This window comes from Carassius auratus, chromosome 6 (assembly GCF_003368295.1).
Source record: "Carassius auratus strain Wakin chromosome 6, ASM336829v1, whole genome shotgun sequence".
NCBI lineage: Eukaryota > Metazoa > Chordata > Actinopteri > Cypriniformes > Cyprinidae > Carassius > Carassius auratus.
Genome location: NC_039248.1, coordinates 5287261 through 5303281, shown reverse-complemented (window position 1 = coordinate 5303281; position 16021 = coordinate 5287261). Strand labels below are relative to the sequence as shown.

General features: G+C 37.6%; 2 protein-coding genes across 4 annotated transcripts; both read left to right on the top strand.

The window, feature by feature from the left end:
• The first annotated feature begins 236 nt into the window (after positions 1 to 236).
• Positions 237 to 4897, top strand: pglyrp2 (peptidoglycan recognition protein 2). 2 transcript variants are annotated; one of them, XM_026257675.1, is made up of 5 exons: positions 237 to 947; positions 1327 to 2181; positions 2269 to 2479; positions 3811 to 4108; positions 4200 to 4897. In XM_026257675.1, the coding sequence occupies exons 1-5, from the start codon at positions 884 to 886 to the stop codon at positions 4218 to 4220; spliced, it is 1449 nt and encodes a 482-aa protein (XP_026113460.1). In that variant the 5' UTR covers positions 237 to 883; the 3' UTR covers positions 4221 to 4897. The 2 variants fall into 2 exon arrangements, with proteins under 2 accessions (XP_026113460.1, XP_026113459.1); XM_026257674.1 differs by having other exon boundaries at positions 3811 to 4897.
• Positions 4898 to 5017: 120 nt separating this feature from the next.
• rasal3 (RAS protein activator like 3) lies at positions 5018 to 15533 on the top strand. Of its 2 annotated transcripts, XM_026257666.1 has the most exons (18): positions 5018 to 5795; positions 6238 to 6371; positions 6553 to 6631; positions 10958 to 11025; positions 11130 to 11215; positions 11352 to 11478; positions 11600 to 11698; positions 11791 to 12462; positions 12537 to 12681; positions 12773 to 12917; positions 13096 to 13332; positions 13465 to 13666; positions 13759 to 13850; positions 13971 to 14253; positions 14336 to 14449; positions 14691 to 14881; positions 14972 to 15056; positions 15168 to 15533. In XM_026257666.1, the coding sequence occupies exons 1-18, from the start codon at positions 5249 to 5251 to the stop codon at positions 15255 to 15257; spliced, it is 3396 nt and encodes a 1131-aa protein (XP_026113451.1). In that variant the 5' UTR covers positions 5018 to 5248; the 3' UTR covers positions 15258 to 15533. The 2 variants fall into 2 exon arrangements, with proteins under 2 accessions (XP_026113451.1, XP_026113455.1); XM_026257670.1 differs by lacking the exons at positions 5018 to 5795; positions 6238 to 6371; positions 6553 to 6631 and adding an exon at positions 8920 to 9315.
• The last annotated feature ends 488 nt before the right edge of the window (positions 15534 to 16021 follow it).

The window sequence follows — 16021 nt, the reverse complement described above, 5'->3', positions numbered from 1 at the left end:
ATACACATGAAATAAATTCTGAAAAAAAAGAAATGTTTGTCTTTGAATCCTTTTTACATGTCAAAATGCAAACTAGAATTATTTGTTTGGTAAGATATTTAACCTTAAAGCACACAATAAAGCCTCAAGTAACCTAATAAATAAAACTCACTAAAATAATTTAAAATACTTAATACCGAAATGCATATAACAGAGTACAACTGTTTAGCATTTTTTGAATAATGCCCACTGTTTCTCTTACTATAAAAAAAAAATAAAAATAGTATGCCCTATACAGTACATACTGAACAGTATTCAGTAAGTAGTAAGCAAGTTTTCCAGTAACAGCTTTAGCCTTTTCATCTAAAAATTTGCTGCTACTTTAAATTTCAATGCTTTTGCTTCTCTTGGCCGCAAGAGGGAACAATTTCTTCTAATCAAGAAATCCAGCTACAAAAAGTTTCTCCGCTGGCTGTTACTAAATAAAGATGGCTATAGTCATTAGGTAACTGCAGGCACATGTGCAACAACTAACTTCTTTGCAGTATCTAGCCATGACCTTTACCTCCTTTATTTCCAGTAACTCTTCCTTCCATAACAAACAGAACAGCAGATCTGTCAGTCACTGCCATCAAAAAATCAATATTTGTAGTTCAATTCAGATTATGGTGAAGACCTTTACTCACAACGGAGTACAAACATACATACTAGTACAACCTCAAACATGCAATCCCACTGAAGCAACACAAAAACATGTTTTTCACGATGGAATACGCCACCTGGCTAACATTAAATTGCAGAATTTGAAGTGTCCTGCCTTCAGTGTTTCACCATATGTACAAAAACTCTTACACTGTATTCAAATCAAGCACCTAGGACCAAGACATAGCTTTTAGTACTGATAATGACACCAGGAGCACTGTGGATTTTTACCATGTCTGGGATATGTATAGTCATTGAGAGCTCAGGTACGTACACCATAAATGTTGGTGACACTTTATTTTAAGTTGTACTTTATTACTTGTACTTACTATTACAATAACAATAAATTATGCATAATAACTTGCCTGTAACCCTAAACCGTACTGTGATCGCAGCTTGGCTTCATCCAGTATGCGTACAGTTTAATTGGACTACCATCTCAACCTTATTGATATGCGGATATTTCAAAAGACAGCAGAGACATGCAATATTTAATAATTAAATTTGTGTCACACATGCTTTTGTCACATGTACAGTCTTCAAAGGGTTTAAGACCATGCTTTGATCACCCCCCAACCCCTCTTTAGCTTGATTATAATTGCACATGCAAAATTATTGTGTCTTAAGTAATTTTATATATTTTAGTTACAGCAGTTCATCTGAGGAACATGGAGCACTTCATAACTGCTGTTACACACTTAGAAGATTCAAACCCAGGACTAAGTCCACTGGCTTCAGTGACAAGTCTACGCAAAATTGCAGACCAAAGTGATAGTCTCACACATGACTTTGTGGGGTCATCTGACAATCAAGGTGATATTCACTATATAAACAACAGTTTTATCATAGGGCAGATGAATGTAAACCACAATCTCTCCAATTTCCTGGACGAAGTCACTCATCATTTCATAACAAGGGATCATGATGAGAGGGGAGTTGTTTTGACTCCTGATGGCACGACGGTTGCCCTTGCTCCTCTCCTTTTAGGTCTTGAATATGGGCTACAGGCTAACGAAGACCGTAACCAGCCTCATGGTTTCTACTTACTCCCACTTGCCAAGTACTTAGGCATGTCCTTTCTGCAGTTTGGGAATGCAACTCCACCTGAGCCACTTGGCCCGGATGGTTGTTGGGACAGTGTATCTGCTCCCATGGTTTATACTCTTTCAGGAGTGCCATCCTTGGCCACCGATGCTCTGGTTCATGGTGGAATGGATGGAGCCGTACTTGGGAAACATCTTTCTGTTGTTAACTGCTCCGAAGTCAATTTAAGCACACTACTAAGGAGCTACTACTTAGGGACTATGGAAGAGTTGGATTATGATTTGAGTAATCATCTGAGAGGTCGCTATCGGAGACAGAATTTTAAAAATATCACAAATTTATCACTGCTTCAAGAGAAAGTAGCAGATGCACTACATATGCATCAACAAAAAGGAGACATCATTGTTGAGAGTCTTATAGAAAATGGAATTAAAGAGTTTATGCTACGTTATGTGGGTAAGTGAAGGTACCTCCAGTTGGTCAAATAAAACTTGTTGTTCAAACGCTGGTGTTAAACCAAAAATCTCCGTGCTTACCTTCAAGAATGTCCTGCCATCATTCCAAGATGTATGTGGGGAGCAGCACCACCCCTGGTTCCTCTCGACCCTCTGTCTCCACCCCTGCCATTTCTATATATTCACCACACAGCGATTCCCAGCAAACCCTGTCTAAGCCTGCAGATGTGTTCCAAAAATATGAAGGCAATGCAACATTTCCACCAAAAGCAGCGGGGCTGGTACGACATCGGTTACAGGTAACATGTGCTCCAGCATGATTCGGTCACAAATATACTTTCTGTCCATAGACCTATAGTTTGCTGCCTACAAAGGTGGGCGCATTGTGGTCTGAAAGCTATTCCAAACGATAGGTGTTCCAAGTGGAGAAAGCAGTCCCAGAATGCATTGCAATTAAGTTACTTCATTTGAAAAAAATGTTTACGCAACTAAATAAACATTTAGACATATTGAGAGCACCCCAGTGTGAAAGCTGTTCCATCCGGTAGGTGTTCTTAATGGAGAAAGCAGTCCCAGAATGAATCGCAATGAAATAACTTATTTTTTAAAAATTATAAAACTAAATAAACATTTCTAAATATTGAGAAATTATGTTTTAACCATAATAATGTATTTTCAAAATCAGAGTATACAAAGAAATCACATACTACATTTAAACTAGTAGGCAGGATACTGTCCATACTGTGTAGTACATATTGCACTTATACTGCATTCTGTGTATTTCACTCTTTTTTTGCATCCAGAAAGCCACATTATTTTACAACCATTAAAACAATATGTTTAATTTAAATTTGCCATGATTGTAATATCTATGTACTATGTTTGTCATATTGACCTATCAGCATCAGTTTTGTTGCCTAACTGCTATTTACAGTACAAATTCTCTCCCATGCCATAGTAAAATTTCAATAGGATGTGCACTTCATCCAAGAACGTTTTGCTTAATGTTTTATAAATACTGTAAATTGACATGCTGCTCTTTTACATACTATTTAAGACCACTATATTGTAGGGTATGTATACTCAGATTTTCTCAGGGGGAACATAAACATAAAATAGCAGCTGATGTAATATTATAATTCAGTCTATAATGGTAATAGCTAAATAAAAAATTGTTTTATTTTATACAACATTTGTGTGCACTAAGTAATATTTTGATCTAATTCTGTGTATATAATGGTTAGCATAGCAACATGCTAATTCCAAACTCCATAGGAATCAATTGTGTCAATCCTCTCCAGTTTTTCAAGTGAGGAGCATTTTTAGCATGAAGACAAAGCTGCTGCTTATGTAGAGCATTTTAAAACAGTCCCTTATGAGATTACATTTAAGTTATGTTCCTGCCATAGAAACCAGAAGCTGTTTCTAGAACAGCTATAATGTTTACATGCATAAAAATGTCAAATGTTAAAAAGTTTAACTGACCTACTTTGTGGTTTTTCTGCAAACTGATCAGAGCATAGGCCCATGCAACCATATTTTTCCAAATTTGTATTTTTTCTTTGAGTAGATTGCATGCAAAAGATCACAGTCTGTATCATTTGTAAATTATTCTGAATGTCTCTCAAAGCTTTGTTGTTGGGTCTGATGGCTACATCTACGAAGGACGAGGTTGGATGTCAGTAGGGGCTCATACTAAAGGACGCAATACTGTTGGGTATGGTGTTGCTTTCATCGGGGACTACACTGCTCATTTACCTGCCCAACATGACATGGAGCTAGTGCACCATCATCTGGTCAATTGCGGAGTGAGCAAAGGATTTCTGAAGGAGAATTTTACCATTCTGGGTCATAGACAAGTGGTAGCAGGCACAAAATGTCCAGGGGAGTCTCTGTATTCTGAGATAACAACCTGGGAACACTACAAAGTATGTAGGATGCTAAACTTAGAAATGTGAACGTTTAATCCTGTCATCCAAAACAACACATTTATCTGTGACTGTAACATGTTGTTCACAGGAAACGGATCCTTTTAAGTAACAACGAGGACATCTACTGTCACTGACATGACATGACTGAAGCCACAACAATGAAACCCACTAATTAGTATGAAAAGTATTCTTAATTTTAAATACACATTCAGTTTTAAATATAATTTAGATGTTAGAAGGTTGGCATTTAAATGTTATTAGCATAAAAAGGCCATTAGCATTACTCAGTACATTGGTTGGAAGTCTGTATGAAACCTTGAAATGTTACTGTACCGAATGTAAGTGAGAATTACGTGTGAAAAAATAAACAAGGTGATCTCTAATCCTACATGTTGAGTTTTGTGTGTGACAGTTTGAAGGAAAAATTACTTTAGTCTTTACCACGACAGGAAGTGGTTTTCACAGAAGGCCCCAGAGTGAGACAGGAAGTGCTGCTGTTTTGACAGGAAATTTAACCGTCACTGAACAAAACAAGCAGTTATTTAGGTTAAACTGTCAACTCTGATCATATTTAAAAAAAAACAACAACAAAAATCTAATCTTCATCATGTTATGCTACAATGATCATAAGAATTTTTCCAGTCACAACCATACCAGTTCATTCAAACTCAAATGTAATGTTTGAGAACAAAACATGACCAAATTAAATATCATGCTCTCTAGATTTACCATAAATAGGAATAAGGTAAAGAACATAGCACTATCATTTTGCTCTAGTTGGGGCAGTCTCAGTCTTCCATCAACCTGTAAACCTAACCTGATTTCCCCACCCTCAAACTGACTGGCTTCCTGAATACTGGTCGATAAGTACGCACAGAAAAAAAGCCTCATACCTACAAGCGCCGAGGACCACAAAGGTTGCATCATTTGAAACGAGCCAATAGGTGAAGTGAGCAGAGGATGAGATCCGAAGCACTCGAAATTGAAAATACAAGACATTTAAAGATCTCTAGAACTAGTAAGTTCTGAGGAATCCATACTCTTTGAGATACTGCAAGAAAATACAAACTTTGTATTGCATCGAAACATCCTGCACCCAGAAAACGTGCTAATTTGGGTCACGGAGTAGGAATCAAGATGGGTACAAACAAAGATCCGAGTGCTGAGCAATCAGCACCACAGATTGAGGAAGACATGGATCTGTCTCCTGAGCAGAACAGTCCGGTTGACCAAGACCCACAGCAACCAGAGGATGGCAAGCTACTCAACACATACAAGTGGCACACAGGGGCCAAGCCTGAGACGGCGGCACAGGGGACTATTGAGAGGCTTGAGAAAGGGGCTTCAAACAAATGGAATAAAATGCAGAATTGGCGCAAAGCTCTGAGTGAAGATGCGGGTGAAAAATGCTCGACTGCACCTCGAGGGAGCGAAAGCCCATCCAAACCGGACAAGCCAGTAACTTCAAGAAAAAACCCTTTCCGCAGAGCTCTTTCAGAGCCACCAGGGTCCCTTCTATCTTCGGTCCTGTCCTCCTCTTCTGCATCTGGGTCCTCCAGCACACAGGCATCTGGGTCCACTGTCCAGGACACAACGCAGAGGGGTAAAATAAGGAAGTACCTGCAAACGGTTTCACAGAAATTCAAGAGACAACGTCTGCAGAGTGCTGCCATTGCAGAGCATGGTAAGCGCTTTATATTCAATGCTAAATGTTAGACAAAACTCAAGTTGAAATCATTATGAGGAACCCTCATAATGATTTCAACTTGTTGTCTTGTTTAACATTTAGAAAGATCTCTACTGTTGGAGAGTGTAGACTTGCTTTCTAACCTTATAAAGATTGTACATGCACATGCCACTAAATGGCGCTAAAGAATGAGGGTACAACAACAGGATGTACGGCATTGAACAATAAACAAAGTAAAGAATCCACAGAAATCTTTTTTTTTCTTTTGTACCCAAATGACCTAAACATGTAATTGGATGTTGATAGGACTGATAGGACTGCTAACTAATTAAGCTCTAAATTAATTCTTGCATGAAGTATATTTTGTCTTTGAAGCTTCTAAGCTATTTAAATTAAACCTGTGCATATACACTCTTTTAAATTTTATGAAAATGCAAAGAAAAGTGTGATCCTGAGACCCTGGTCCAAGAGCCTGTTCGCTTCTCCTGGGCCCCTCAACAAGACGTTCCTGTTTGGGACATTAGTAACTGCTTTCTTCAAGATGGACAGATCCTTATCCCACGTGAGGAGGAGGTAATGAACAACATGCACATTCAACAATGCCAACAGATGTGACATTATACTTATAGCAGAGTAAGGTATTAGATGTATGCCTTTAAATTGACTTTGAAGCATCAGTGCATTTAGTTTGGAAATGCTATTTGATTTTATGCTTATGCTGCCAATATATCATTATGTTTTGAATTCATTTTAGCCTTTGATGAGGGTACGGAACCGGGCCAGCAGTTGTCTCTCCAGCCTCAGTCTCCAGAACATCAGTGGAAGTAACACTGGTCAGTATCACAGAGTTGCATTTACATAGAAATCAAAAATGTGTAACCAAGTAATATCTGCAAAAAAATGACACGAGAGCTTTGCTCAGAACTTTCGGTAGCACTTTATTTTACAGTCCTGTTCTTCATGCGCATACTATGTACTTATTATAGTAATTACAATAACTATGTAATAACTAGGTACTAACCCTGAACCTAACCCTACCCCATTGTAGTTACCTTGTATTAACAGAACTTTCTTAGATAAATACACTGTAAGTACACTATAAGTACATGTAAGTACACGTACTGTAAAATAAAGTGCAACCGAACTTTCTGATCCACTTTTATTGTTGACTAACTGGCCTCATAAGCAGTGTTGGGGAGTAACTAGTTACATGTAACGGCGTTACGTAATTTAATTACAAAATTAATGTAACTGTAATTAGTTACAGTTACTAAGAAAAAATTAGTAATTAAATTACAGTTACTTATGAATTTTTAACGATTACAAAGGGGATTACATATGAATATTTACACACATCCACATACAGATTTAACTGATTTCTTTCCCAAATTGCACTGACTATTCTAAGACATACGCCCTAATAATTTCCGGGATGCGGAAACACAGTCTGGTTCGTAGAATCCAGTCATAAAAACGGAATGCCTAACGCGGACGGAATATGCCACATTTTGGATGACTAAATCAAAAGTAGGTCAGTACACTTGAATCAAAACATGACATGGACTGGTGTCTGTGAATATCAAGCCCCCAAAATGCAATATATGACTCCTGCACGTTCTGCGTGTCAGTTGAAATCACGCGCGGACTGGACTCAGGGAGAACCGGGACAATTCCCGGTGGCCTGCCAGCTTCCTCAGTCTTCCTCAACTTGTCCCAATATTTTAATATCATTATAGTATAATTGCCTGCCGAATGTACTAAAGCGATCATTTGCGAATCCGCCATTTGATAATTAAATCTCTAATAAATCTGTTAGTCGTGACTCGCGCGCTCTCCGCGCCTCCGCCAAACGGTTTGGATCAGACTCCAAGTAATCAATGCGAAAGAGAGTTAAAAGAGTGGACTGTGGAAGCGCACAGCTGGAGCAGAGAAGCAGAACTACTGTTCAGGGTTTCAGGTCAGTTTAATCTGTAAAGATGCTTTTTTTTTTTTTTTTTTTTTTTTTTTTTTTTTTTTATCAAGCAGCAGCCCGTTGTTCATCAGTCATCACTCAAAATATATAAAGGACATCATTATTATCTGTTGTAATGTTACAGTAGTAATTTAGTAATTTAAATGGTTACTATTGTTTAACTGTGGTAACCAAAAATTTAAAATTATTTTACAAATTTATTTATTTAAAAATAAATACGAATCCATTTGCAAAACAAAAAACCATACAACGTTATTGTACTTTTATATAGGCTAATAAAAGCATGGTAAATTTTTGTGAGGGAAAAACATAACTCGTGTACAGTATTAGGATTTTTCTATAAATATATTGTAGTATTGTAGAGTATTGTATTGTAAAGTACAGTTTTGTTCAATCTTGAGTATTAAGATGGATAACGGGGCAAAATAATGAGACTGAAGAGAAAAATGGAAGTGAAGGTGCAGTTCAGGAGAACTTTTAATTATTTGACATGTCCCCATATTAAAGATTTAAACCTTTTTTATGTCAGGTCCATACAAAAAATAGTATTGTCCATGAATTTGTTTGTATGAGTTTGAATTTTCCATTCTGATTTTTTTTTTTTCCCAGTCTGCCCCTCCTGTAAATTAATGGCAAAGACATGCAGTTTCATTTACTACACATAGGCCTACGGAAGCTCGCAGTGTTTTCAACCTCTGCCGTCTCAATATATGAGTACACGAGCACATACACATAATATCTAGAAATGCTCTGTCACTTCATGCATTTTACTTACATATCATATATAAAGAGACAGCAGTTTAAAAAAAAAAAAAACACCAATGTTTCAGGAGTTTATTAAACAGCATATGACACATGCTTATTAGATAACTGTATTTGAGTTGATATATATGCTTTTTTTTTATTATAATCTTCACAGATTTAGAAAAGTAATCAAAAAGTACTCAAAAGTAATTAGTTACATTACTTTCATAAAGTAATTGAAAAAGTTACACTACTATTACATTTTAAACAGGGTAACTTGTAATCTGTAACCTATTACATTTCCAAAGTAACCTTCCCAACACTGCTCATAAGAACAAATATGAAAATGTTCTTGTGAAGATCACTAGGGGGATTGCAGTACACTTGAATGAAGTGACTCGCTGAGCTCGCTGTGTCCTGACTATTTAAAAACCGGAGATGACTTCAGGAGATGAGAGATACCATCTGTCTCTATCTAGCCAATGACAAACTGTCATTAACTAAAGTGAAGCTAGATAAATACTCACAGAGGAAATGGTTGACGTGGTTATGTGTGCGTGTGCTTGTAAAATTGCTTCCTTTGAGTGTCTGAAGATACCATCATAACTGGGTGTTCCATACTAGAGGACGACTGAAGGGGTGTGCTGTCTTATTCACTCAAAACAAGAATGTGGCACCCTTATGTTAAAAGTAAAAAAACTTAGAAAAGGGCATTTGTGATTTGTGATTTGTGAGAAAAATATCCTGAGCTACTCCAAAACATGGGTTTCAGGCGTTGGATTGTATGTGGAGGGGCACTAGGTAAGCAAAAACTTTGCCTACTTCGATAATTCAGTCAAATAACTTTGCTGGAGAGTTTAATGTATGTTAAATTTAATCAGCATTAAAATAAGTCTAAGGAGATGGCAGAATCCAGTTAACTGAGTTTACATTGATCTTAACTTTCAGCTAATTCAGTTGTTTAGCAAAGCACAAAGATATATTACAAGTAGTGCTTTCAAATACGATGTCATTTGCTGGCGCTTATCTGTTGGCTGAGTTGCTTACCAATTTCTGTGCTTCCATATTTATACATTTATATATATATATAAAATCACTTTTTGATTTGGTAATTTAAAGATCATATAAGATATCATCCTTCTGAAGTTTGTAAGTTTGTACATTGGGATGGAAAGTTTGAGGTCAATTTACTCCACACAGACAAATGCCATCAGTGGTTTACAACTGTTGGCAACAATGTTTTGTTTTTCCCAGAGGGAACGTGTTCAGTTTGTCAGTGTCTATTCGGGCAGTGTAAACATGACAGTATTTTTATTTTTTCATATATAAAATTATAAATCCAATGGCCAAATTGTTTATTGGTGTTTGTCTGAGCTTTGTGGATTAACCTTTAGAAGCATATTAGGTCAAGTTTTCTAAAAGTCTTGTATTCTCTTGGCTTCAGAGATGGCATACAATGTAAAGACTCCTAAAATAAGCGTGTTGACCTTACCATTATGGACAATGGACCAGTGTTGAAGGCATCCTACTGTTTTTTCCCAATGTCTGGGATATGTGGGATTCAGCAACTACAAATACTATACGTGGGAAATATGTTGAAATAAGTTTAATCAAACCATAACTTTTTTTTTATGTTTTGCGCTTTTAATAACAGGACATGCATCACAATTGGCCTTGGGAGTTTTGCAATAAATGCTAGCTTAATTTCTATTTGCAGTGGTTGCTGATACATTTGAAGACAATGCCATTTTTAATGTTGCACTTTTGCATTCTTTGCAAGTTAGTGGCTTCATATACTTTGAAAATTCATGGCAAAGTGCAAAGTGTCAGACTTCATCAGAAGCAAAACGTTAACAGGCTGCCAAGCAAATATGACTCATTTTTACAGCTGCTGCTTTTGTAATCTTGATTTATTTAAGCACCCCTAAGTCTGACCCCTATAATCATGAAAGTCCAAAAATTGGGACCACATGCTTTGCATAGTACTGCTTGTCTGCTCTCCAGCTTTCATAAAGGCACACGGATGGGATGATCAAGTAAAAGCTCATTTTTGACATACAAAATTAAATAAGCCCCTAGATTTTGGTTCTGTTCTGTATAGACAGAATTCAACTGCAGTAATGCAGTTACATTTTCTGTTAAACTGGAAAATTATTGATTTTATGCACATAGAAGGAAGGAAATGACTATGCTTCCTGCCTTGGTTTCAGAATCTGCGATTGCATTGAGATTATTTGTTTTTCTGCTGTATTTTATCCCACCAGAATGAAATAAACAGAAAGATATATATGCACACATAGATTTGATCATTTAAGCTCTAATAATCAATTATTGCAGTATGTAACATGTTTCAAAAAAGAAAGGGATTACTACAGACAAAACAGGAATACTGTGTCATCAAAGTGATCATCTAATATAGAAACTGTTCTCATTCTCTCCTTAGAGCTAAATCCAGATCCTGTGGTCCCCCAGAGTGGTACCAAAATAAAAGGGCAAGATGGTGGTGTCAAAGTAAGTATAAATTAGTATTTCTAAGAAACTGTTCCTGAACAAAATGCATGTAAAAAATATCTGTATTTTCCCATGACAATTCTTTTCTCTCGTTCTCATGATAGAATTTAATCAAGCGACGCTTGCAGGGTGATGATAAACGAAAAAGCAGCACACAGCTCAATACTGCAGGACTAAGTGTTGCTGCAAGGTGGAGGAGCATTTTTATAATATAGAAAAAGACTGATCTGACTCTGTAGTACCGATTAATGTCAATTGGAACAATCTTATCATCTGATGGTTTTATATGATATGCCATTTACTAATCTTTCACACTTTCTATCAAGGTTTGGTTCAAGAGAATCTTTATCCATTCCAGTCAGTGCGGCCAAAAGCCTGGATCTTAGCACAGACCAGACTACTGTCATCAGGCCAGTCCACAGCTCAATTCTAGGGGAGAAGTACTGTTTTCAGGTAGACCTTACTGTTGCATATTAAAGTACAAACTATGTTTACATTTTCAGATTTTCATGTCAATCCATAATCCAAACCAATCTTTTATTTTCTGTCCATTTCATTATCTGACTCATAAAAGGTCATCAACTCAGAGAATAACCACTGCTTTGGCTGCAGTTCAGCTGCAGAAAGAGACCGCTGGATTGAAGACTTGCGTCGTGCCGCTCATCCAAATAAGGTGCTGAATATTCCTCAACTTAAGGTCGACCAAAATATTTAACTGTGAACTTGTTACAAATAATGATAATGTTTTATAATATCTACCTTCAGGACAACTGTGAGCGCACTGAGTACTCACTGAGCCTTTGGGTTAATGAAGCAAAAGACCTTCCCCCAAAGAAGCGATATTATTGTGAGGTCCACCTTGATGGTACCTTGTTTGCTCGTACCAGTAGCCGGGCCGTGGGGAAGTCCGTCCAACGCTCCAGCCAAGCAGTTGATGGAGGATCTGGAGCAGCTGGCACAGGCCATGGTGGTGGTGGTTCAGGAGGTTGCCAGCTATTCTGGGGTGAATTTTTTGAACTTGACAATTTGCCCCCTGTCAGCCAGATCACCCTGCACCTCTTTAGAGACGAAGACCCTAAAAAGAAGCGCCACTCCAAGGATGACTCTACTCTGCATCCTTTTGGAAGTGTGGCTCTGAATCTGGCAGAAATAAAAGGACGGGCCTATCAGGAGAAGTGGTATCCCATCGTTCCCTACAAGCCCCCAGGGACAAGTTCAGCAAAGGACCAAGTTGGTCCACAAGCTTCACTTCGAGTCAAGTCCAAATTCAAGATCCTGAAAATTCTGCCTATTGAGAGGTACAAGGAATTTGCAGAGTATATCACAGTGAATTATGTGGACATGTGCAGCAGCCTGGAACCCCTTCTCAATGTACGAGAGAAAGAAGAACTTGCAGGAGCACTTGTTCATGTTCTCCAGAGCATTGGGAAAGCTAAGGTGAGTGGCAACAGCAGTAAATGTTGGAAAAGTAATAAGCTCTTCGGATTTCTGAATGGTTTTTGGTTGTGCAGGAGTTCTTGATTGATCTGGGTAGTGCAGAAGTTCAGCGCTTGGGAGAAAATGAGGCTTTGATTTTCAGAGAGAATACACTGGCCACAAAGGCTATTGACGAATATATGAAATTGGTGGGCCAGAAGTATCTCATTGACACACTTGGTAAGGAATATTCTACTCCATCCCTTGTTCTAAAACTGCATGTGTCATCTTATTTACGTCTTACCTCCTGTTTAACCCTCTTTATCCACAGGTGACTTCATAGCCAGACTGTATAATGGAGGAGAGAACTGTGAAGTAGACCCGCAGAAATGCTCTGCCTCTGATCTACCAATCAACCAGAGACATCTGAAGGAGACATGTGCAGATGTTGTAAAGAGAATAACTGACATGCAAGAGTAAGATAAACCTAAGTATATTTGAAAATAGAGAACACAGCTAAGATGACCGAATTGTTGTGATATACTATATTATAGTAACTAAATATACTATGTCCACTTAACTCCTAATGGGTGTCCTTAGTTTTCCAATGGAAAATTATTTTTAAATGATTAATTCTTTCCTTTCTATGAACAGCTCATTCCCTGCGGAGCTGAATGAGATTTTTTCCAGCTGGGTATCAGATTGTGAGGACAGGGGTCAAACAGACATCGGACACCGTCTCATATCATCATCTCTGTTTCTTCGATTCCTATGCCCAGCGATCCTCAGTCCATCACTCTTTGGACTTACCCAATCCTATCCAGAGCCAAACACCCTTCGTACTCTCACTCTGACAGCCAAGGTCATTCAAAACCTTGCAAACTTCACCTTGTAAGTCCGGTCTAAAGTCCCTCATTTTCAGTTACCATTCCATCAAAAATGTTTGTGTATTGATTATAAATCCCAATGGAATTAGGGTTTTCTAAGGTTTGCAACAATCTATTTTATCTCAATATCCACCAGGTTTGGCGAAAAAGAAGAGTACATGTTTTTTATGAATGAGTTTCTAGAACAACACTGGGAGCCTATGAGAGGATTCTTACAGAAAGTATCTGATCCAGACAGTGAAATTGCCATGGCTCGATTTGATGGCTATGTAGACCTGCCCCTTCGTCTAGCAGTCCTTCACAATCTCCTGGTCGATATTATCTCTGTAATGAAACAGGTAACATAAAACTTCAGGGCTCATCTGAGCACTGTGAGATTCTCATTAATTAAACAGTGTGCTCATGGGCAAAATTACATCTTTTTTTGTAGGACCAAATAGACAACCTACATCCCTTGCCTTCAATCCTAAACCAGATCACAGAGTTCCTTGGCCAGGAAGCTCAACGCATCCCTGTTAGCAGGTAAGGTTTTATAAACAAAATTCCCCAAGGGGGCTACAAGAGAAGCTGTACCAAGCTTTAAAATCAATGTTTGTTCAAAGTACTTTCTTCTAACCTGTGTCTCTATTCTTGTGGAAACAGCATTCATGGAACACCAAAGCCTACATATTTACCTCCAAAGGATCTCCCCAAGTACAGTCCATTACAAAACTCCATGCAGCAGCTTCCCACAGACTCAAAATTCAACCAAGGCAAAGAACGTCAGCGGAAGCAGGTGCAGCGGGCTTTTAGTGTCCCCAACAGACCATCACGGCATCAACGGCAACCAGTAAAGAGGCAGGCAAGCAAAGAAGAGCTACCAACGCAGTGCCAGGACTACAATCAAGAAAAGGATCCCTGTTTGGAAATTTCATCACCTAGTAATGTGAGTAACTAAGACTGGTTCAAATTTACTAGATATTTTGCCAATGATGTGCTTTTAAATACTTATTTCCTGTTTGTCATAGGCCATTAAACCCAAACCCTCAGCAGCAAAAGTACACTGGATCAAACAAAACAACAGCAACGAGCCCTATCAAAAAATAGGGCAAGAGCAAGAGGAGACAAGCATATTAGACAGGGTGGGTCTATTTTACAAATGCTAAATGCATCTGATTTCAGAACCATCGAGTGTAACATAAAGCAAAATAATATGTTTTGAATAAAACCTACAATGAAAAAGTCAGTGTTTAATCAGACTGATGTAAGTAAAAATATTTTACCACTACTTTGATGTTTTGTCAGAATTAACTTGTGTAATAAAGGATGGAAATGGTGTAATAAAAGGCCACATTATGTTGACAAAGTTTGGGTGTCTCATAGCATGCGCAAGAGTTGGGAGAGCTGCGTTTGGGCGTGGAGCAAGTTACCGAGCGTGAGCTGGAGATGGCCAAGCGGTTAGAAGACTTCATAGTAATGACCCAAGATCAGAATACACAGCTACAGGCAGAGGTTCAGGAACTTCGGAATCTGTTAGCCATCCGTGAAGAACAGCTAGCAAGCGCAACTTTCAGGTAAACAAAAAGTCAATTTTTTTTAATTTATTTAAAAGAAGTCAAAATGTGTTTATTTGTAAAGTCTCTTTCTCCTTCCTGTTTGTGCAGACTGGGCGTCATCGAAGAAGAGAGAGAGGAAGACGAAAGAAAGCTTAATGTTGCTGTAGCTGCAGTAGAACGCATGAATGTTTTGGTAAGTTATATGGTTTTCACTTTAGTCTATTTTTTTAGACATGCATCATTAATTCAGGCTTGTACATACAATATGGCTAAGTTAACACTTTCACTGTGTGTCCGATAACAGGAGGAGCAGTTTGCTGGATTGTTGAAAGATGTGCACCAACTCTATGCAGTTAATGCTGATGGCATGAGAAAGACTTACATCAATACCTGATGCAAAACATGAAGTAAACTGGTGTGGTGTGTTACATAGTGCCCTCTTGCATTGCTATTAGCTTTTGTTAGATTTATTTAGTTCATTGACAATACTGTGCTTCTAGTTACCTACCTGTCACAATTAAAACCAAATCCATTATCAATGCAACAATATACTGTAATAAAAAAAATAAAAAAAATGACAAAACTAAAAATGAATGGCCCTGCATAAGACTTTTTTCTCACCAACTGTTTTGTAGACTTTCACAAATAAATGTGCATTAATCAAACCAAGCTGAATCATCTATGTATTTCTTTTAACTGTAATAATTGTAAATCTGACTGCAGCTAGGCCAACTCAAAACACCAGATAACCTAAAAATAAAGTAGCAGAGTCAATGAAAAATGTGTGTCAAGGATAAAGAAAAGGACATATGTATTTGAAAGTGCATGCACAAAGTACTTTACAATGTAATCTTTGTATTTATTTTGGTTTCTTACATTATGTTTGTAACTTTTATACCAGGCATTTTCAACAAAAAATAATTTTGATGACTCTAAAAATATAATATGGTCTTACTATCACTAACCTATTCCTTAATAATACATATATGTAAGTATTTACAAAATCATTGTTTTAAAAAAAAAAAGTTGTCAATATATTTTTCAGGATGAAGAGCTTTTTTTTGTATCATGAAATTATCAAAATATAAGAGCAAAGCACCACAGTTTCACTCATGTGCAAGCATGTGATGCTTTATGACTACAACTACAATAATGCTA

Coding starts and splice junctions, on each gene's coding strand:
- rasal3 (XM_026257666.1), top strand. CDS start 5,249: ATGGGTACAAACAAAGATCCGAGTGCTGAGCAATCAGCACCACAGATT. Junction 11,026..11,129: donor GGCAAGATGGTGGTGTCAAA/GTAAGTATAAAT, acceptor TTCTCATGATAG/AATTTAATCAAGCGACGCTT. Junction 12,463..12,536: donor AGAGCATTGGGAAAGCTAAG/GTGAGTGGCAAC, acceptor TTGGTTGTGCAG/GAGTTCTTGATTGATCTGGG.
- pglyrp2 (XM_026257674.1), top strand. CDS start 884: ATGACACCAGGAGCACTGTGGATTTTTACCATGTCTGGGATATGTATA. Junction 948..1,326: donor TATAGTCATTGAGAGCTCAG/GTACGTACACCA, acceptor TATATATTTTAG/TTACAGCAGTTCATCTGAGG. Junction 2,480..3,810: donor TGGTACGACATCGGTTACAG/GTAACATGTGCT, acceptor TGTCTCTCAAAG/CTTTGTTGTTGGGTCTGATG.